Here is a 22,701-nt window from a genome sequence, read left to right on the forward strand (position 1 = left end):
AGATAATTGCTTTATTTACATTTCAAATTGTATCCACTTTCCTCTTTTTTTTTTAATTCAAAAAATTTTTTCTTTACATTTCAAATGAATTCCCCTTTTCTGGCTCCTCACTCCCCACAAGTCCCATAAGCCCTCTTCCCTCCCCCTAATCCTCCATCCACCCCTTCCCACTTCCCTGTTCTGGTATTCCCCTATACTGTTGCACTGATTCTTTCCAGAACCAGGGGCCACTCCTCTGTTCTTCTTGGACATCATTTAATATGTGGATTATGTCTTGGGTATTCTAAATAAAGTACCATTTAAGATTTATATATATATGAAAACATTTATCAAATAGGATTAAATTATTACTTATAACTTCATAACTTTTATTATTTGTGCTTTTCACTTAACTAGAGATTTTACGTCATTAAAATACTAAATTGTTGTTCCATAGAACATTTCATTTACCTTGTAGTTTATGGTACAGCTACTTAATACTAGCAATATGTTACAGAGTTTTAGTCTTTTAATATCATCAGGTAATAATATTAAATATTCATACATACTTATTCTTAATTTTATTCATATTTTTTCATAAATCAATAGAGCAATAAATCTTCTTTACAACTATTTATAGGGGCATGGAGCCTTCTCAGGACCAAGGGCCTCCCTTCCCTTTGATGTTCAACAAGACCATCCTCTGAAACAAATGTGGTTGGAGCCATGGGTCCCTCCATATGTAGTCTTTGGTTGGTGGTTTAGTCCTTGGGACTCTTTGGTTGGTGGTTTAGTCCTTGGGAGCTTTGGGGCTACTGGTTGGTTCATATTGCTGTTCTTCCTATGGGGATGCAAGTTCCTTCAGCTCCTTTGGCCCTTTCTCTAGTTCTTCCAATGTAGACCCTGTGCTCAGTTCAATGGTTGGCTGAGATCATCTGCCTCTATATTTGTCAGGCATTGGCAGAGCCTCTCAGGAGACAGCTATATCAGGCTCCTGTCAGCAAGCACTTCTTGGCATCCACAATAGTGTCTGAGTTTGGGGACTGTGTATGGGATGGATTCCCCATGTGGGGTAGTCTCTGGATGACCTTTCCTTCAGTCTCTGCTCTATACTTTGTCTCTGCATCTCCTCCTATGGGTATTTAGATACCTGTTCCACACTTTGGTCTTCCTTCTTCTTGATCTTCATGTGGTCTGTGAATTTTATCTTAGCTATTCTAAGCTTTTGAGCTAATATCCACTTATCAGTAAGTGCATACCATGTGTGTTCTTTTGTGATTGTGTTACCTCACTAAATTTATCTAAAAAAAATTAAAAGCACATGCTAATTATTTGAATTAATTATGAATGTATATTAATACTAGGTACACATATATTTGTATGTAGATGACATTTATTTCTTCATTATTAGGAATATGTAAAAAGGAGTATAAATGCATAAGTAGTAAATGGTATAATTTTGCATAATATGTGTTGATATTTTTGAGCACAATTAGTGGAATATAATAAGTTATTTTAAAATATTTGATTAGCAAACTGCACAGAATTAAGATTTCCTGTTATATTTTAGCATCTACAGTGTAAATAGTTAAAGTTTCTTGAAGATGATGTGTAGTCTCATATTAAATATAGAATTATCTTTTATTGTTATTTTAGGAATATTATCATAAGTATTGTTTATGTAAAAATACAAACAATATTAACATTTCAATATGAAATCATTGGAGTAAAAAGCATATTTTCAAAGAGGACACACAAATACATATTGTGTATGTGCATGTATGAATATACACACACACAAACAGTTGTTCTTTGATCATTGGAAAAGACAAATAATAGAATTTATGTAATTATAATCTATTGGTTGACTGCAAAGATATTAAATCATTATCCCATATACTCTGAGTCATGAATATTTTAAATGAATATTTTATTTTGATCAAAAACCTGAGTAAAAAACCATAAATCCCTTCTGTCAGATATGTCATGAAGAATATTGGAAGATAAAATGTAAACAACATACTTACCAAAATATCTCTTTATAATTAAGTTTCCACAAATTTCAGAAATTTGTTTTTGCTAAAATAATGAAATGTATTTACCAGAAAATATATCATATTTCTGAGAACTGAGATGTAGACTAATTCAATAAGATATGATACAATGTGTATGTCTTTCATTTTTAAAATTAATTTAATTTTTACATTCCTATAGCTACAACCCTTCCTGTTGTACCCTCAAAGAATTTGTCCTCCTATTCTTCCTCCTGTTCTCCTCTGAAAGGGTAGGGAGTCACTAAGTACCCCACCTTGGCACATTATATCTCTGCAGAAATAGGTTTATCTTTTCCCAATGAAGACAGACAGGACAGGCCTATTGTGGAATGGATTGCAGAGATAAGCAGCAGTTTTAGGAACAACCCCTGGTCTAACTTGTGCACCCACGTTTAGACTGAGGGGCATACCTAATACATATGTGTCAGGAGCCTTGGTCCATTTCATGCATGCTCCCAAGGATCCAAGTTAGTTGACTCTGTTGGTCTTCCTATGAAGTTCCTAATCCTTGTAGGGCCTTCAATCCTTCACCAAACTCTTCCATAAGAGTTCCCAATCTCCATCCAATGTTTGGCTATCGATGTCTACATCTGTTTTAGTGAGCTGTTGGGTGTAGTGTATCAGAGGGCAGTTATGCTAGATTTCTATCTGCAAGCACAACAGAGTATCATTAATAGTGTCAGGAATTGGTGCAGTCCCATTGGATAGGTCTCAAATTGGGTCATGTCAGTTATTGGTTGGCCATTTTATCAGTCTTTGCACCATATTTGTCTCTGTATCTTTCTTTCAGACAGGACAAATTTGGGGTCAAAAGTTTGGTGGATGGTTTGGATTCCTTATCCCTTTAATGAGGGATGCCTAGTTACAGAAAGTTGCTTCTTCAGGTTTCATATACCCACTGTTATGAGTATAGGCTAAGATTACCAGTATTGACTCCTGGGAGCCTCCTCCATCCCAGGTATCTGGCACTTCCTAGAGATTTGCCTCATCCCTGCAGCTAGAGATTCCATTCATTCTCCTAATCTTCTAACCCACTCTGCAGTTCTTCCCACACCTGATTCTGACACCCCCATTTCTGTCCTCATCGTCTCTTCCACCCAATTTTTCCCTCCCTCTGCCTCCTTATTTTATTCCCCCTTCTAAGTGAGGTTCAGAGTATTTTTTCAAAGTATGAGAATTTAAATGAATTACTATTAAGAATCCTACAAGTACCAAAATTAGTTTATATTGTTAGAGTATATATAAAGCTCAAAACTAATGCCTTATGTGCTTCATTTTATAAAGATATAGAGAAAATTATTTCCTTCTTTAATTTTTACAATAGCTCCTTTAAACTCCACTTTAAAACAGGCATTGTTTTTAGCTGTCTTCAACTTGCTAAATGTAGCTTAATAAGAATCTTAAATTAATTTGGAGACAGAGCCCAACATTGATACTAATCAGGGTTATCTGTATCCAGTGAGAATCCTTTAACTTGTTTAAGAAACTTCTTTTTTCTTCTATTGAATCTTGGTAATTCGCCACCCACAAGTCCTATACTAATACTGTACAACATACATTGCTGCTCTGCTGCAGCATTAAGAGTCAAAGAATTTAACAGAACTTTTCTGCCCAATATGACATACTATATACCATAGTGGAAGTAAAATATATTATAACAAATAACAGAATATTTGTCCTTAATAATAAATATTAATTTTAGCATATTTGATAAAAATATTTTTTATTTCCCACAAAATCCTTAAATATTCAAAGCCAATTAGCTAAATAAAATAAATATTTATTAGCAAAATAAATAAAATAAATATGTAAAAATTTCAAATAATCAAAACAGTCAGACAAAATCTAAAAGACATTTTAAAAAGACAAAAAACAAGCATTATTGAAAATGAATTATACTCATATAGAATTTAATTTATAATTATAAATTAAACAGAAATACCAATTTGTCTAAATCAGATATTAATCACAAAAATAGTTTTAAAATATATGAATAAAAATAGGTAATCAGATAAGCAGTTAAAGTTGATCTATTTTAATAGATTAGGAGATTAATCTATTTAATCTCTATTTTATAGAAAAAGAGATTTTAAGAACCAGATATATCTAAGATAAAACTATATTAATAGTAATAAAAATGATGATTCCTAAAGAAAACATAAGGATGAAACATACATGACACACATATGGTAGAAATAAAGTGAAAGAATTATCTCATGTGTTATAATTTTAATGTTTAAATTATTTGGGTGGGAATGAGAATGAAAACAACACAATCATTTATAGAGATCTAACTTTATATTTAGACTGTCACAAATATTTCTAAAATGCTTGAGAAGCTTTTATTATTTTTTTGTTCATGTTTCTCATCAGCATTGAGAAACTATTAGTTTCACAACAACAAAGTATGATTTTAATATATTAAAAATAATGAAAATACATAATTTCATACTTCTTTTTTTCTATTTTTTTATTCGATATATTTTTTATTTACATTTTAAATGATTCCCCCTTTTCAGGCCTCCCCAACTCCCCAAAAGTCACATAAGCTCCCTTCCCACTCCCTGTTCTTCCACTCACCCCTTCCCACTTCCCTGTTCTGGTTTTGCCCTATACTGCTACACTGAGTCTTTCCAGAACAAGGGGCCACTCCCCCATTCTTCTTGTACCTCATTTGATGTGCGGATTATGTTTTGGGTATTCCATTTTTCTAGGCTAATATCCACTTATTAGTGAGTGTATACCATGATTGATCTTTTGAGACTGGGTTATGTCACTTAGTATGATGTTCTCCAACTCCATCCATTTGTCTAAGAATTTCATGAATTCATTGTTTCTAATGGCTGAATAGTAATCCATTGTGTATATATATCACATTTTTTGCATCCACTCTTCTGTTGAGGGATACCTGGGTTCTTTCCAGCTTCTGGCTATTATAAATAGGGCTGCTATGAAAATAGTGGAGCACTTATTCTTATTACATGCTGGGGAATCCTCTGGGTATATGCCCAGGAGTGGTATCACAGGATCTTCCAGAAGTGACACGCACAGTTTTCTGAGGAAGAGCTAGACTGATTTCCAGAGTGGTTGCACCAATTTGCAACCCCACCAGCAGTGGAGGATTGTTCCTCTTTCTCCACATCCTCACCAATACCTGCTGTCTCCTGAATTTTTTTTTAACTTAGTCCAATGTTTAATGTTTATTCCATACTGTTTTGAAAGGATATTAAAACGACATGACATTTAGCATACATATATATACATACATACAAATTATAATTCTCCCAAAATTTCTTTTTTTTAATTTTTTTATTCGATATAATTTATTTACATTTCAAATGATTTCCCCTTTTCTAGCCCCCCACTCCCCGGAAGTCCCGGAAGCCCCCTTCTCTTCTCCTGTCCTCCCACCCACCCCTTCCCACTTCCCCGTTCTGGTTTTGCCAAATACTGCTTCACTGAGTCTTTCCAGAACAAGGGGCCACTCCTCCTTTCTTCTTGTACCTCATTTGATGTGCGGATTATGTTTTGGGTATTCCAGGTTTCTAGGTTAATATCCACTTATTAGTGAGTGCATACCATGATTCACCTTTTGAGTCTGGGTTACCTCAGTTAGTATGATGTTCTCTAGCTCCATCCATTTGCCTAAGAATTTCATGAATTCATTGTTTCTAATGGCTGAATAGTACTCCATTGTGTAGATATACCACATTTTTTGCATCCACTCTTCTGTTGAGGGATATCTGGGTTCTTTCCAGCATCTGGCAATTATAAATAGGGCTGCTATGAACATAGTAGAGCATGTATCCTTGTTACATGGTGGGGAATCCTGTGGGTATATGCCCAGGAGTGGTATAGCAGGATCTTCTGGAAGTGAGGTGCCCAGTTTTCAGAGGAACCGCCAGACTGATTTCCAGAGTGGTTGTACCAATTTGCAACCCCACCAGCAGTAGAGGAGTGTTCCTCTTTCTCCACACCCTCTCCAACACCTGCTGTCTCCTGAATTTTTAATCTTAGCCATTCTGACTGGTATAAGATGAAATCTCAGGGTTGTTTTGATTTGCATTTTCCTAATGACTAATGAAGTTGAGCATTTTTTAAGATGCTTCTCCGCCATCCGAAGTTTTGTTTTTTTTTTTTTTTTTTTTACATTTTTTTTATTCGATATAATTTTTTATTTACATTTCAAATGATTTCCCCTTTTCTAGCCCCCCACTCCCCTAAAGTCCCAGAAGCCCTCTTCTCTTCCCCTGTCCTCCCACCCACCCCTTCCCAATTCCCCGTTCTGGTTTTGCTGAATACTGCTTCACTGAGTCTTTCCAGAACAAGGGGCCACTCCTCCTTTCTTCTTGTACCTCATTTGATGTGTGGATTATGTTTTGGGTATTCCAGTTTTCTAGGTTAATATCCACTTATTAGTGAGTGCATACCATGATTCACCTTTTGAGTCTGGGTTACCTCACTTAGTATGATGTTCTCTAGCTCCATCCATTTGCCTAAGAATTTCATGAATTCATTGTTTCTAATGGCTGAATAGTACTCCATTGTGTAGATATACCACATTTTTTGCATCCACTCTTCTGTTGAGGGATACCTGGGTTCTTTCCAGCATCTGACAATTATAAATAGGGCTGCTATGAACATAGTAGAGCATGTATCCTTATTACATGGTGGGGAATCCTCTGGGTATATGCTCAGGAGTGGTATAGCAGGATCTTCTGGAAGTGAGGTGCCCAGTTTTCGGAGGAACTGCCAGACTGATTTCCAGAGTGGTTGTACCAATTTGCAACCCCACCAGCAGTGGAGGAATGTTCCTCTTTCTCCACACCCTCTCCAAAACCTGCTGTCTCCTGAATTTTTAATCTTAGCCATTCTGACTGGAGTAAGATGAAATCCCAGGGTTGTTTTGATTTGCATTTCCCTAATGACTAATGAAGTTGAGCATTTTTTAGGATGCTTCTCTGCCATCCGAACTTCTTCAGGTGAGAATTCTTTGTTTAACTCTGTACCCCATTTTTTAATAGGGTTGTTTGGTTTTCTGGAGTCTAACTTCTTGAGTTCTTTATATATATTGGATATTAGCCCTCTATCTGATGTAGGATTGGTGAAGATCTTTTCCCAATTTGTTGGTTGCCAATTTGTCCTCTTGATGGTGTCCTTTGCCGTACAGAAACTTTGTAATGTTATGAGGTCCCATTTGTCAATTCTTGATCTTAGAGCATACGCTATTGGTGTTCTGTTCAGAAACTTTCTCCCTGTACCGATGTCCTCAAGGGTCTTCCCCAGTTTCTTTTTTTTTTTTTTTTTATTTGATATAATTTATTTACATTTCAAATGATTTCCCCTTTTCTAGCCCCCCCCCACTCCCCGAAAGTCCCGTAAGCCCCCTTCTCTTCCCCTGTCCTCCCTCCCACCCCTTCCCAGTTCCCCGTTCTGGTTTTGCCAAATACTGTTTCACTGAGTCTTTCCAGAACCAGGGACCACTCCTGCTTTCTTCTTGTATCTCATTTGATGTGTGGATTATGTTTTGGGTATTCCAGTTTTCTAGGTTAATAACCACTTATTAGTGAGTGCATACCATGATTCACCTTTTGAGTCTGGGTTACCTCACTTAGTATGATGTTCTCTAGCTCCATCCATTTGCCTAAGAATTTCATGAATTCATTGTTTCTAATGGCTGAATAGTACTCCATTGTGTAGATATACCACATTTTTTCGCCATCCGAAGTTTTTTAAAGATGCTTCTCAGCCATCTGACGTTCTTCAGGTGAAAATTCTTTGTTTAGCTCTGTACCCCATTTTTTAATAAGGTTATTTGGCTTTCTGGGGTCTAACTTCTTGAGTTCTTTATATATATTGGATATTAGCCCTCTATCTGATGCAGGGTTGGTGAAGATCTTTTTCCAATTTGTTGGTTGCCCATTTGTCCATTTGATGGTGTCCTTTGCCTTACAGAAACTTTGTAATTTTATGAGGTCCCATTTGTCAATTCTTGCTCTTAGAGCATACGCTATTGGTGTTCTGTTCAGGAACTTTCCCCCTGTACCGATGTCCTCAAGCGTCTTCCCCAGTTTCTTTTCTATTAGCTTTATATGGAGGTCCTTGATCCACTTGGAGTGAAGTTTAGTACGAGGAGATAAGGATGGATCAATTCGTATTCTTCTGCATGCTGACCTCCAGTTGAACCAGCACCATTTGTTGAAAAGGCTATCTTTTTTCCATTGGATGTTTTCAGCTCCTTTGGCGAGGATCAAGTGGCCATAGGTGTGTGGGTTCATTTCTGGATCTTCAATCCTGTTCCATTGATCCACCTGCCTGACACTGTACCAATACCATGCAGTTTTTAACGCTATTGCTATGTAGTATTGCTTGATGTCTGGGATACTGATTCCCTCAGAATTTCTTTTGTTGTTGTGAATAGTTTTAGCTATCCTGGATTTTTTGTTATTCCAGATGAATTTGAGAATTGCTCTTTCTAACTCTATGAGGAATTGAGTTGGGATTTTGATGGGTATTGTGTTGAATCTGTATATTGCTTTTGGCAAAATGGCCATTTTAATTATATTAATCTTGCTGATTCATGAGCATGGGAGATTTTTCCATTTTTTTGAGATCTTCTTTGATTTCCTTCTTCAGCGACCTGAAGTTCTTCTCATACATATCTTTCACATGTTTGGTAAGAGTGACCCCAAGGTACTTTATACTGTTTGTGGATATTGTGAAGGGTGTCATTTCCCTAACTTCTTTCTCACCCTGTTTATCCTTTGAGTATAGGAAGGCAACTGATTTGCTTGAGTTGATTTTATAACCTGCCACTTCGCTGAAGTTGTTTATCAGTTCTAGGATTCTCTGGTGGAGTTTTTTGGGTCACTTAAGTATACTATCATGTCATCTGTAAATAGTGATAATTTTACTTCTTCCTTTCCAATTTGTATACCTTTGACCGCCTTATGTTGTCTAATTGCTCTAGCTAGAATTTCAAGTACTATATTAAGAAGATATGGAGAAGTTCTGGAAATATTCAGTGAAGCAGTATAGAACAAAATCAGAACAGGGAAGTGGGAAGGGTTGGGCGGGAAAACAGGGGGAGGGAAGGGGACTGATGGGACTTTCGGGGAGTGGGGCTCCAGAAAAGGGGAAATCATTTGAAATGTAAATAAATATATCAATAAATTAAAAAAAAAGAAGATATGGAGAGAGGGGGCAGCCTTGTCTAGTCCCCTGATTTTAATGGGATTGCTTCAGTTTCTCTACATTTAGTTTGATGTTGGCTACCGGTTTGCTGTATATTGCTTTTACTATGTTTAGGTATGGGCCTTGAATTCCTGTTCTCTCCAAGACTTTAAGCATGAAAGGATGCTGAATTTTGCTGAATGCTTTTTCAGCATCCAATGAAATGACCATGTGGTTTTTTTTCTTTGAGTTTGTTTATGTAGTGGATTGCATTGATGGATTTCCGTATATTGAACCAACCCTGCATTCCCGGGATAAAGCCTACTTGCTCGTGGTGGATGATCGTTTTGATGTGTTCTTGGATTCGGTTGGCAAGAATTTTATTGAGTATTTTTGCATCGATGTTCTTAAGGGAAATTGTTCTGAAGTTCTCTTTCTTTGTTGGATCTTTGTGTGGTTTTGGTATCAGCGTAATTGTGACATCGTAGAAGGAGTTGCATAGTGTTCCTTCTGTTTCTATTTTGTGCAATAGTTTGAAGAGTATTGGTGTTAGGTCTTCTTTGAAGGTCTAATAGAATTCTGCACTGAAAACCATCTGGTGCTGTTTTTTTTTTTTTTTTGTGTTGGAAGACTTTCTATGACTCCTTCTCCTCCCCCAGTATATTTTTCCTAACTCCCTTTCCTTCAGACCACCCACATCTATCTTCCCTCAGGAAAGATCAGGCCTCCAGTGACATTAATATAATACTACTTTAAAATGAATAAGCAACCATGGTGGCTGAAAAGATAGCTCTGTGGTTAAGGATGTTAAACTCTACGAGACTGAGAACTGAGATAAATAACTAGAACTATGGTCCTCAAGACAGACGGGGAAAAGAAACTCCTGAAAATTGTCCTCTGACATCTACATGCACCGTGACATGGTACTCCCTTCAATAGTAAATAAAAAAATAAACAATAAAAATTCAAGCTATAGGACTTCCTTGTTGTGTATTGTTTATAGAAAAAGTATAAAATTGACTAATGTGCTTAATTACTTAGGTGTGATTTACCAGATTACATAGAAAATACTGTTTTTTTCCTTGTTTTTCTTTTTGTATCATCCCATTGATTTTGGTTTGTATGAGTGTTCTTATAAAGCAATTTAAAATTTATGTAACTATATTAGTATTTAGAATGAAAGTAAAGTATTGTTCAGGTGAATTTTAAATTATAAAAGCACATTTTCTCTTTGAGACAAAACAGAAGGATTATATTCTACAGTAACCTTATTTTGCTCTGCTTTGATATATTTCAATATGCTATCTTTATTTTTCTCTGTAATACTCCACAGTTCTTTTATAAATGGTTTTCTAAGAGAAACATTAAGGATACGTTCTCTAAATCTAACCACTGTGGTTTTCTATTTTTATTTTCTTGATGTACAATTTTTGGCTCCTAACTATATTGCATTGGTATACATTTTGGCCTAAAATTTGATCATAATTTTAAACATAACTTTGGTTGGTGGTTCTTTCTTCAACATAAGGGAATGCTTAGCTATACTAATAGACCATAATTTTCCTACAGAAAATTGTTGTTATATCCATGGGATATGTGAATGCTGTAGGAGGAAAATACATTTTCCTAGGAGGAATGTTCACTTCATCAATGTTAAGTGTAATTAATGAGTTTCAGAATCCCTCTGAGGATGTTGTTTTAAATGTAATTAATTTAAACCCCTCCAATTTGTAAAGCACATTATTTTGAACTTGTTCTGAGTTAATCTGTGCCAGTCCCTTAACTCCTCTTATAGAAACACTTGTTAAACTAATTAAATGATATCAATATTATTACAAGCAACTGTGGAGTTCAAAATGAAAATATATTTAAAATAATATTACAGCACCATAAATTCACACAGAAGTATATAGAAAGTAACTATATTTCTGTTTGTTTCATTTGTTTGAAATGTATTTGGTTAGAATGGTTTTAAATAATACAATAAGGAAATTGTCAAATTTATTATGAAACTTATTTTAGTTAAGATTAGGATTTTCATCCACATATTCTGAATTATCAAGTTTATGTACATTTAACTAAAAATAATTTATAAAATTTAGAAAGATATATATGTGTTATGGAGACTCTTAATCAAATTGGCCTAAATATGACATATATTAGCTCTATTATGATTTTACCTTCTTGTAGAAGATAAGTAATAGTTTTCAAAATCTTCATTTTTTTAAATATTGCAATACCTATTATTTAAGCAAAAATATTAAGGAGAACAATGCCAATAAGTTTTAAAGTTGTTAAAATATTTCTTTCAAATTGAAAAAATAAAATTTAATTAGCACTGACATGTATTTTTATTCATATTCATTTGTAGCTATATATTAAAACAAGGGGAGATATTTTATTATTACCTAGGGCAATTTTTAGAAGTTTAATTAATTTAAAGTATTGTAATTTTAAATTAAAATATAATGACATCACTCTCCTCTTCTTTAGTTCATCTATATCCCTCCAAGATCACTGCCTCCAGAATCTTCAATATGCACCACACTCCACTCCCAAATCGATAGCTTCCTTATTATCATCATCTTCTTCATCATCACATGGACACATGCACATGTACTATGTATACACACAAATATATTTATGAATAAATACATCGATAAAACAACTGGCTCTGTTGTGTATATGTTTGTATAATATTTTAAGAATAACAACCTTATTTTTTTCATTAAATTATTTATCTATCTACTTTACATACTGATTGTAGCTTCCCCTCCCTCCTTTCTTCCAAGTCCCATTCTGTCTTCCACTTTCCCCTCTCACCTATCCTATCTCACCTCTCCTATCTCTGCTCTCCCCATTTTCCCTCCCTTTCTCTTCTGAGATAGTTTGGACTCCCACAGATATCAACCTGCCTTGGCTTATCAAGTTGTGCTAGTACTAGGTGCTTCTTCTACTGTGGGTAGGCAGCAGAGTTAGAGACAGCCCTAGTTCTGGCTGTTAGGGGATCCAAATGAAGACCAACATGCATATGGTACAAGTGTGTATAGGACATAAGTCCATTCCCATCCATGTTCTTTTATTAGTGGTTCGTCTCTGTAAGCCCTATGTGCTCAGCTTAGTTGATTCAGTAGGATTTAGTGTGCTGAGCTCTTTGCCTCATTATGTTCTTCCTCGCCCTCTCAAAATTCTCAAAGCTCTTCCTCATGTTTGGCTGTGGGTCTCTGCATCTGTTTCCATCAACTCCAGAGTGAAACCTCTCAGAGGACAGTTATGTAAGACCACTATAGAAGAATACCATTAATAGTGTGATCAGTAGATTCTCTCTCATGGTTTGGGTCTCAAGTTGGGCCAGTCATTAACTGGTTATTCCATCAATTTCTGTTCCATCATTATTTTTGCACATCTTGAAGGCAGGATTAAAATGTGAGCTAAATGTTTTGTAGCTGGGTTGCTTTCTTCATTCCTCCATTAGAAGTCTTCCCTTGCTACAGGATTTGGCCCTTTCAATTTGATATGTTGTAATTGCTAGTATTCTTAGCTAGGGTCACCCTCAAAGATTACTTACTGGGAGTTTATATGCCTTAGGATTCTATCTCATCTCAGAGATGCAACACACACACACACACACACACACACACACACACCAATTACAGTTCTCTCTCCCTCTGTTCTTCCAGGACTTAAACTCTCCTACTCCATTCCTGCCCACTCTCTTTTCATCCAACCCAATTTCTACTTTATTTTTCCTGCTCAGTAACATTCAAGCATTCTTTACGGGGCCCTTCCTATTACTTGCCTTCCTTAGGTCTGTGGATTATCTGTGGATATCTTTAAATTTTAAATTTTATATATATATATATATATATATATATATATATATATATATATATATATGTGTGTGTGTGTGTGTGTGTGTGTGTGTGTGTGTGTGTGTGTATGTATATATATATATATATGTATATATACACATATACATGCATACTCAATATATACATATAAATGATTACATGCCATGCATATCATTCTGGATCTGGGTTTCCTCACTTAGAGTGAGATTATCTAGTTCCATCCATTTGGCTGTGAATTGCATGATGTCTTTGTGTTTATTCATTTATCCATTCTTCAGTTGAGGGACACAGAGTTTGTTTCCAGTTTCTTGCTATTATGAATAAAGCTACAGTGAACATAGTTGAACAACTGTCCTTGTAGTAGTATGGTGGAACAAGTTTTGAGTTTATGCATAGGAGTAGTCAAGATAGACCAAATTTGTTTCCAAAGTAGTTGTCCAAGTTTGCTCTCCTACCAGCAATTGAAGAACGAATGTTCCCTTATTCTACCTCCTTGCCAGCATGAGATATCACTTGAGTTTTTGATCTTAACCATTGGGAAGGATGTAAGATTGAACCTCAATTATTTTAATTTGCATTTACCTGATCACTAAAGGTTTTGTGGATCTCTTTAAATGCTTATAATATGTTAGAGATTTGCACAGAGAATTCTGTTTAGATATGCAGCCCATTTTAATTAGGATATTTGGTTTGTTGATGTCTTATTTTTTGAGATCTTTATATACTTTGAGGATATCAGCTTTCGGTTAGGTGTAGGATTAAAGATCTTTTCCCATTCTGTAGGGTGTTGTTTAGTCCTATTGATGATGTCCTTTGCCTTACAGAAACGAAAAGTTTTAGTTTCATGAGATCCCATTTATTCATTTTTGATGAATAGTGCCTGAGCTCTTGGTTTTCTGTTACGGATATTGTCTCCTGTCCCAATCAGTTCAAAGCTATTCCCCACTTTCTCTTCTATCTGATTTAGTGTATCTGATTTTATGTTGAGGTCTTTAATCAATGTGAGCTTGAGTTTTGTGCAGGGTGATAGATATGAGTTTGTTTTTTTCTACATGCAGGTATTCAGTTAGACCAGCACCATTTGTTGAAGATGTTTTTTTTTTCCATTGTACAGTTTTGTTTACTTTTTGTCAAATTCAGGTGTCTATAGGGGTGTGGGTTTGCCTCTTTATCCTGTTCTATCAATCAACCTGTTTGTTTTTATGACAATACAATATGGGCTTTAATTACTATTGCTCTATAGTAAAACTTGAAATTGGGAATGGTGATATCTCCAGTTCTTTTATCGTACTGGATTATTTCAGTTATCCTGTGGGATCCTATAATATTTTTGCCTTCCTTTTTATGATGCCTATTTGTATTATGATTGTTCAGGTCTTATTTATACAGTCCTTTCTATAATATTTTGTTTCACAAAAGACAAACGTGTGTTCTAGCTCTTAAAATCTTTCTATCCCCTCTTCGACAATAGTCTCTTAGTCATAGATGCTGATGCTGTGAGGTTGATGTAACCAGAAGGGCTGGATGTCTATATTATGTTCACTTGTGGTTTTCAGTGATGGCCTCCACATGCTATGCAGAGAGGTTTTTAGTGAGGAGTGTTTGCTATACCTGTAGGCATCAATATTAGATTCAGAATATAGTATGTATTATACTTGTCTAGCACTGTATTGGTAGTTGATTCTTTTGAAACACCCATAATTTCACTAGCCCTGGGAAGCCGCCTAGGTTTTCAGTTCCAGACATGATTGGTCTATTGAATGGACGTTAAGTCAATTTATAGAGCTCTTGGATTCCACAAACCTGAGTGCCACTGATTGTACCTTTATTAATATATTTCACTATTGATTATTGTTTTGGTTCATAGGTGTTGCAGTTAGGTAGGACTATTGATTGTTTCTATCACATAGCAGCTTGCATAGTGTTTTCTGTTACCACGAAAGCATAATATATAAAGAAATGTCTTAGTTTCACTTCATATTAGTGTGATAAAATACCTAGAAGAAAACAGTTTAAGGAAGAAACAACTTTCTTGCTAGTAATATGAGGATCCAATGGATCCACAAAAAGACGTCCTGGTAACCGGAATTGAAGCCACTTTTATAGTCAAGATCACTGAACAATAAATTAATATATGTATGCTCATGTTCTGTTAATATAGAGTTGAGAATCCAAATCCTAGGCATGGTACTGTCAGGTCCTAGGATAAGATGATATACATAAAAAAACAACTTATTTCAAGGCAATTCCTCATTCAAATTTCTTTATTAGGCGATTCTGGATTGTTTTCCATAAGAAGGTATCATCAAGAATGAGGAATGTCAGAAGGGATTAGAATTACATATATTCAACTATAAGAAAAAGGGAACATGTAACAAATAAAATCTATCCAATAGTACCATCTATTAAAATTGAAAGTGAAAAAAAAATTCCCTAGTTAAACAAAACTGTAATGTAAAGATGAAATCATGAAATTATCTTTTCAAATAGAAAGACTCCCCAGAGTATAATTCGGGTCTACATTACAAAGGATTAACAGTTTGTCAGAAATATACTTCTTAAAAATATAAAATATGTAAATGTTAATCTCGAGATCTTATACTAAAGGATTCTCTAAATGAAATGGAAATGTGTGTATGTATCAGCATTAATTAGAGTCAGTTATTTTTATGTCCCATTTGTTTGAATTCAGTTGGGATTCATAGCCTAGTAAAGACTTGGACCTTTATAATTTTATCTATGTTACTTAAGACAGGGTCTAATTTTTCTTCTTATCTTTGGATACAAAACATGATAGCTGGATGAAAAGCTTTTGTGGATTCTCTTAGCACTCCTTTCCATCTAAACGAGACCTCTGATTATATAAATGCATGTCCATGCCAAACATCTCTGGGTTTCTGGGGATTTAAACTCAAGCCTCTACAATTGCATGGCAAGTGTTTCCCATTAAGCCATATCTCTAAGACTTGAGTCTCTGTTATTTTGATTTCAGATATTTATTTGTATTCATGTGCAGAAATATTAGAAACACTATCATCATTCAACAAGTACACATGGACAAAAGAGAAAAAAAGAATGGAACTTTATGAATTTAAATACTATTAATTTTTTGAATTTAATAATAAAATTTTATTTCAATCAAATTATTTTCATGATTATTACCTAGTATAAATATTTAAGTTTCATTTAATTAATCAATAGCTGTAACTAAAAATTAAGAAAATGAGGAGACATTAATAGACAAATTCTATTTCTAAAATTTTAAATTCTTTTATCTTACTCTATTAATTCAATATTGTGTACACCTAAACACACAAATAAAGTCTTCATTCTACTTTTACGCTTTGAGTAGTTCAAAAATATATTAATGAATATGTGTCTTATAAAACTCTAGAGATTGTTTTATATACTGCAAATATTGTGCCATGATGGTGGTATAGAATATTTTTTTAAAAATATTTCCATATGTAATTTGGTTAATATGGCCTTGGGCAAAATAAGACAACTTTGACAGTGTGATATTTACCTTATTGAAAACCATTTAATAAATTAATTTTCTCCATTCAGTTTTAAGACACTATGAAAAAACGCAAGAGGAGTTGTTAAGTCATATCATTTCTGACAAATATGAGTTATGTTTTTCTTGTGTCAAAACACCATTACAAAAGTATCTCCATAGGGAGATGATTTATTTTTAGCTTACAGTTGTGCTGTAGCTAATCACCAAAGGACTTAAAGGCAGAATCCTAAAGCAGGGACCAGGAGGTAGGAATTGAAGCAGAGGCCATCAAGGAATGCTGCCCACTGGCTTTCTCTCCCTGGTTTGCTCAACCTGGTATTATTATAGCACCCAGGACCACCACTCAACAGTGTGTAGTGCCCACCCATATCAATCACCAATGAAGAAAGCAAACATCTCCACAAACTTGCCCATGAACCCCAATAGAAGCATTTCCTTGATAGGACTGTTTCCAGAGGACCCTAGCCTCTTTCAAGTTGGTAAAAATACTAACCAGAACACATAATTTCTTCCCATTGTTGTTATTATGTGTAAGGTTTATTGTTAATAAAGGTGTTAAAATGTAAAAAAAAATACTTTTCAAATAAACCAATTCTATGGTCCTTTTTATAGGACTGTAGTATAGAATGGCTCTTCTGCATGTGAGTAATATGTTTAAAATTTTCAACTCTTTCAAAGTTAGATTTTAAATCTGATTCCTACATTTAAAATATCCCAAAGACTGAGCAAATATTTCAGTGAGAAAATCATATGATGTGTAATATGGGGATCTGAGATTGAATTTCCATTATCCAATCTTACACCTCCAAAGAAAGCATAACAAAAACAAACAAACAAAAAACTAAGAACCTAACAAAATTCTAGGCATGCTTGCAACTACATATAATCCAATGAGTTCACTGGCCAGTCCAGTCAGCCCAAGCTAAGCAGTGAGGTACCCATTCAATGAGAGACTCTGCCTCAAGACACTAAATTGGAGAATAAAACAAGGAGACACTTTTGCTCTTGCATAGGAATGAATGTCTGCAAATTCACTCATATACATGTATGGTTTATTACACCAACTCCACATGCATATGTATTTTATGCACAAAGCATGCAACATATAAACAAATATTAAAAGTTAAAAGTTAAAATATGGCAAAGTATAAGTTTTAAAAGATGGTATGTATATTGCATCCAGTATCATTTTATTAGAAATATTTTGAACTACAGCCAAATGGAAATTAATTCTAAAGCATTTATTTTCTTGATGTTTTGTAAACATCAATTGCTATTTCTATATTTATATACAATAAACTCATTCTGTAAAGTTCTCTACACTCTGGAAAATATTTCATGTATCTACTCTCATCTTAGCATAGCGATAACATGAGTAATAGAGTTTCTTTCTGCTGCCTCTGTTAGTCAAGACGTCCTTTGTTCCCCAGGTCTGGAAACCATCAACAAGTTTATCATCCCTATAATTTTAGCCTTTGCATAAGAATATGTAATTTAACCCACACATATTGTAGACTGCTAATTCCATCTTTTATTTTAACCTTAAAATTCACTTATGTACTTTTATTCCTTTCATATTGTGATTTCTCATTCATTATGCATACACATTGATATTCAAAAAAGTAATTTGCAAATATCTTCTTTCTGTTTCTTATCTTTTCATTTCTTACAGTGCCTTTCCCCCACCAATTCATCCCTTCCCGGCTCTTTATGTGACTTTAGGAATATTTCCTGTTAATTGGACACTAGGTGTAAAGACACTGGAATTCTCCAATGTATTTAAACAGACTGTCAACTTTTCAGTTAGATATGACTTATTTTATATAGATGATAATAAAAATTATTTTAATTTTTTGTTTTCTGTACCCTGACAGCTGCAGAAATAACAGTGCAGCCAACTGTGGAAGAAGCCTCTGACACCTGCACTCAAGAATGCCTCATCTTGGGCCACTCTGACTCTTGCTGGATGCCAGCTTCTCTGATCAATCACAGCCCTCCACAGATAAAGACCTCCGCTATCTGCCATAGCCCACCCAGGACCCGCTCATCAGTTCGTCGCTACAGCCCTCCGGTGACACAGACGATTGCTATCTGCCACAGCCCCCCTGTGACCCAGGCTATTGCACTGTGTCACAGCCCTCCACCAGTACAGGCTACTGTACTCTGCCATAGTCCACCACCAGCACAGGCCTCTGCAGTCTGCTACAGCCCAACTCTAGTACAGGCTGTGGTAATTCACCGCAGTCCTCCTTTGCCACAGGCTGCCACACTCCATCGCCCTCAGGCACAACAATCAATTGGTTTGCAGCAAGGATGGGTGCAGGGTGCTGGAGCAGATGAACCGTATCCTATTGATCAGGGAGTACAGGGTAGTACAAGAGCTCAGTTTTACACCATGGCTGAGAGACATTATCCCGATGATGACTCAATTAAAGTCATTCCCTTAACCACCTTTACTTCAGGTCAACAGGCCAGATCCTCAAGAGGTGATTCTCCCGTCATGGAGGAACATCCCTTGTAAAGCCTATATGGATACTTCACACTTTCAAAAATATGTATATTTACTCAAAGATTAACATTAAATTTTAATGAATATTCCAAATTGGGAGGTTTGTAAATAGTTGTGTAAATAGAAACAGATACCAGAATAAGACTAGAGCTAGACCCTTAGTCAAAGATGATGAAATAAATCTAAAATTTAATATGGACTGTGAATTTTCAAAAGAAGTAAATAACAAATTTATATTCCTGTGTACAGAAAGGCTTATCATGACCAAAAGTAGTATGTAATATATAATATTTCTGATGTACTCTGATGAATTTTATTTTTTACCACCATGTGCAATATTACTGATTTCTTCTTTTCTGATTTTGTGGATTCAGTATGTAGTTATTAGGAAATTGGCCAAGATCTGATTCCCCAAGTTTACCTTTAGTTTGTCTGTTTTTCCAAGTTTGCCTTTAGTTTTTATAAATACTGTTTCAGATAAAATTAGATGGCACAGTTCTATAGCATTTTTGTTCATCTTTTGTTTACCTTAGTTGCCTTTAGTTTTTTTTTTTTTTATTGTCAGTATTTCTACCTTCAAAAATGTACAGTAGGGGGTGTAAATAAAATCTTTTACAGTTTTTGTCTCTATCCCTGTTTTTCATGTTTTCTACCTTTATTTCAAGTATATATTGATATAATTTGTATATGCATTTTTTCAAAAAGAACATATATAATCTGTACAGAGCTAGGTTTCAACCTATTTCTCTACTCTTTAGTAGAGTTCGAGACATTGAAGTGCAATAGCTATGCCCATATTAGGCAACTATTAGCCAGAATGGGCCTGTGCTTTTTTTTATATTTATATATTTTTGTAGTATAGTGTAAAGTACATCAGAAATACTACTGTATATGCCATGGTAAGCCTATATCCCAATACAAATTGGGTATTTATCTTCTGGAACTTGTATATAAAAGTCACAAAGAAGGTGGATAGGGTCATTGAATTATTAACACACAATTATTACTGCAAAGTACTATTTCTAAAGATAATTGAGATGCTTTAAATATCAATTTGACACCTCAATGGCTGTTACTAAAAATGATCAGTAAAAAGAACAAACAAATAAAATTGTACATAAAACCCCATACTAAGGATAAAAGACTAAGGGATTATTTTTATCAATCTAGCTCAATTTACTGAAGAAAACTACTGAAAACAAGGTGAAAGTCAGGAAAGAACTTTTCAAGAGACTTAATTCTAAATCTACCAAATGTATTACAGCACTGAATTTCAAGGAGATATGCAGAGGGAGAAATGAGATTCATGACTAATTCTTGGGGTGGTTAAGAAATACCCCAGTAACATACTGAACAACAAAATCTCACATACGACAAGAATACATCATAAGTAAAGAATACAGTAGTAACCATAGTAAACAACAGTTTCCATTTGTTGCCTACACATTAATTTCTGTTTTGTCTATTTAACTGGCCATTATCTTTTGTGTGCACAATTCACAAGTTTAGAGAAATACCACAAATCTAATTTACCCCCATAACAAAATCAAGAAAATGTCTTGTTTCAGTATCATGCTAATAGAAGAATTAATTACTGTTTGGGTTGGGGGGGTCCAGAATATTTCATGTTGATTAAATTAGATGTAGACTTTGTAATGTGTAACTTGAAGATATGTAATTTATGATTGTGTGTAAATGTTGTAATATAAACTGTGGTAAATGAATAATTTCATTAGTAATGTTTTCCAATGAATGTTGATACAAGTTTTCCTTTGTGTGACTGGAAGGTTAAGTAGCTTTTTGAGAATATATTGTTGTTTCCCTTGTGAAGCTCACTAGATTGTATATGATTTGGTGTATAAAATAACTTAACTTTTAACACGTAGTGTCTAGTGAAATTTCAAATTAATTAGTATAATTTTCTTTCCTTTTTGTATTTGTTAGTGGTTCCAGGGTTTTGAGGTATGCTGGTTGTCCAGATGCACAAAACCCCCAAAATATTGATGGTGTTTGAAACTTTATTGAAATAAGATCATGTATATGTATTGATATTGTGTTATTATTGTTGTTAATAAAAATTCTAAACCTGGGGAAGATAAAGAAACCCAGAATGACAAAATCAGTGCTTCCAGTAGAGTTAGACTGCTGTTTTTCCTATCAATACACATATTCAAAATAGAAAAAGGAAAAAAAAAGAGTAGTGTGAGAATTTTGTGTTTTAATTATTTATACATTTTCTTCCATAATTAGTATAGTTACACTCATATTCATATATACAAACTTGAAAGGAGATTAAAATTGAGGGTAAATTTTTCAAACAAATAATGCATTGGAAACCTGAATGCTTAGTTTACTAATGGAAATCTGAAATCTGAAAATGAGATTTTTTTTTCTGATTATGAGACTTACTGAATTACTAGGGAAGCTCTTATATCCTTATGTTTAACAATTTGAGAAGTATTGATACCTTTCCTAGAAATATAGGAATGAACAGATATGCTTTTGTTGCCCTTTCTAAATCTGGTATTATAATCAGACTTAGACAGTGTTTAGGAAATTAAATGACTGGGCACTCCCTTCTGGTTTTATACCAGAGAGATGTTGAATGGAAGCAGGCTGAAAAAAGCCAAAGAGGCAAGGGGTGAGAGCCCAGTTCTTCTCCTCTATGCATTCTCTTTTTTAGCTTCCACTAAGTATAGCCTTGGAAACCAGATACTTCCATTGCTATAAATTTGGTGAGATATTTCTCATCACATGATACATTTTTTCTTTGAATGTTGGTCAGAGCTATAGGTTGACAATGCTCACAAGCAGTTCTTCTGAAAAGCAAAATATGTCTCCTAGAACTGCAAGATTTCCTTATTTACCATCAGTCAAAAATGTTTCCCTCAGAAAAAAAGAGAAAGATATGATTTTATTTGAACTTATACAGTGATATGGTATTTTCATATGTTTGCTAGACTGGTTATATTATATTGTGGCCATATTCAGTTAAAAGGTGACTATTAATTTTCTAGCTATAGCTTTAATATACACACTTGTAATTGTATTCAAACACTGTGTATCTCATGTGCTAAATGCATATTCATTCATTTCTCAATCTTTCTCCAAGTTTTAACTTATACTGTGTCAGTGTATTAAAACTAACTTTTACATATGATACAAACAATGTAAACAATTTAGAGAACAAATTTTATGTAGTTTCATTTAGTAATTTAACATTTTATTTTTACTTACAAAAATTTGGTTAGAAGATATATTGTTAAATGATAAGTGCTATCGTGCAATGGTGACAGTACTAAGAGCTTCTGCCTTCTCAAACTAATGTTTGTCACACACTTTCATTAAAATGGTAAAATAGTAGACTAAATAGATCCTAAATTGGGCAGTCTTTCAAATTCAATCATATCATACACAAAATATTATTTTCATTGCTAAGTAAATTACATGAAATTTACCCCTATGCATATTTAAACTTTTCTTTAATATTTTATTAATGCTTAATGTAGATATATCTAGTATACATTTATACAGTTATGATTTCCTTTGCATTCTTCTGCTTTATGATTCATTATAGTTATACATTGGAGTTTTTTTTTTAGATTTGTAAGCTGA

General features: G+C 34.3%; 1 protein-coding gene across 6 annotated transcripts in view; it reads left to right on the top strand.

Moving 5' to 3' along the window:
• The window catches only part of Pcdh11x (protocadherin 11 X-linked), a 538,787-nt gene extending 519,689 nt beyond the window's left edge, over window positions 1–19,098 (top strand). For 5 of the 6 annotated variants that reach the window (XM_052170807.1, XM_052170808.1, XM_052170809.1 and 2 more), the window contains one exon: window positions 18,452–19,098. In XM_052170807.1, coding sequence (XP_052026767.1) covers window positions 18,452–19,098 — 647 coding nt within the window. The remainder of the gene's footprint in view (window positions 1–18,451) is intronic. The other variant, XM_052170812.1, reaches the window with a different exon arrangement.
• Window positions 19,099–22,701: the final 3,603 nt, after the last annotated feature.

This window comes from Apodemus sylvaticus, chromosome X (assembly GCF_947179515.1).
Source record: "Apodemus sylvaticus chromosome X, mApoSyl1.1, whole genome shotgun sequence".
Lineage (NCBI taxonomy): Eukaryota > Metazoa > Chordata > Mammalia > Rodentia > Muridae > Apodemus > Apodemus sylvaticus.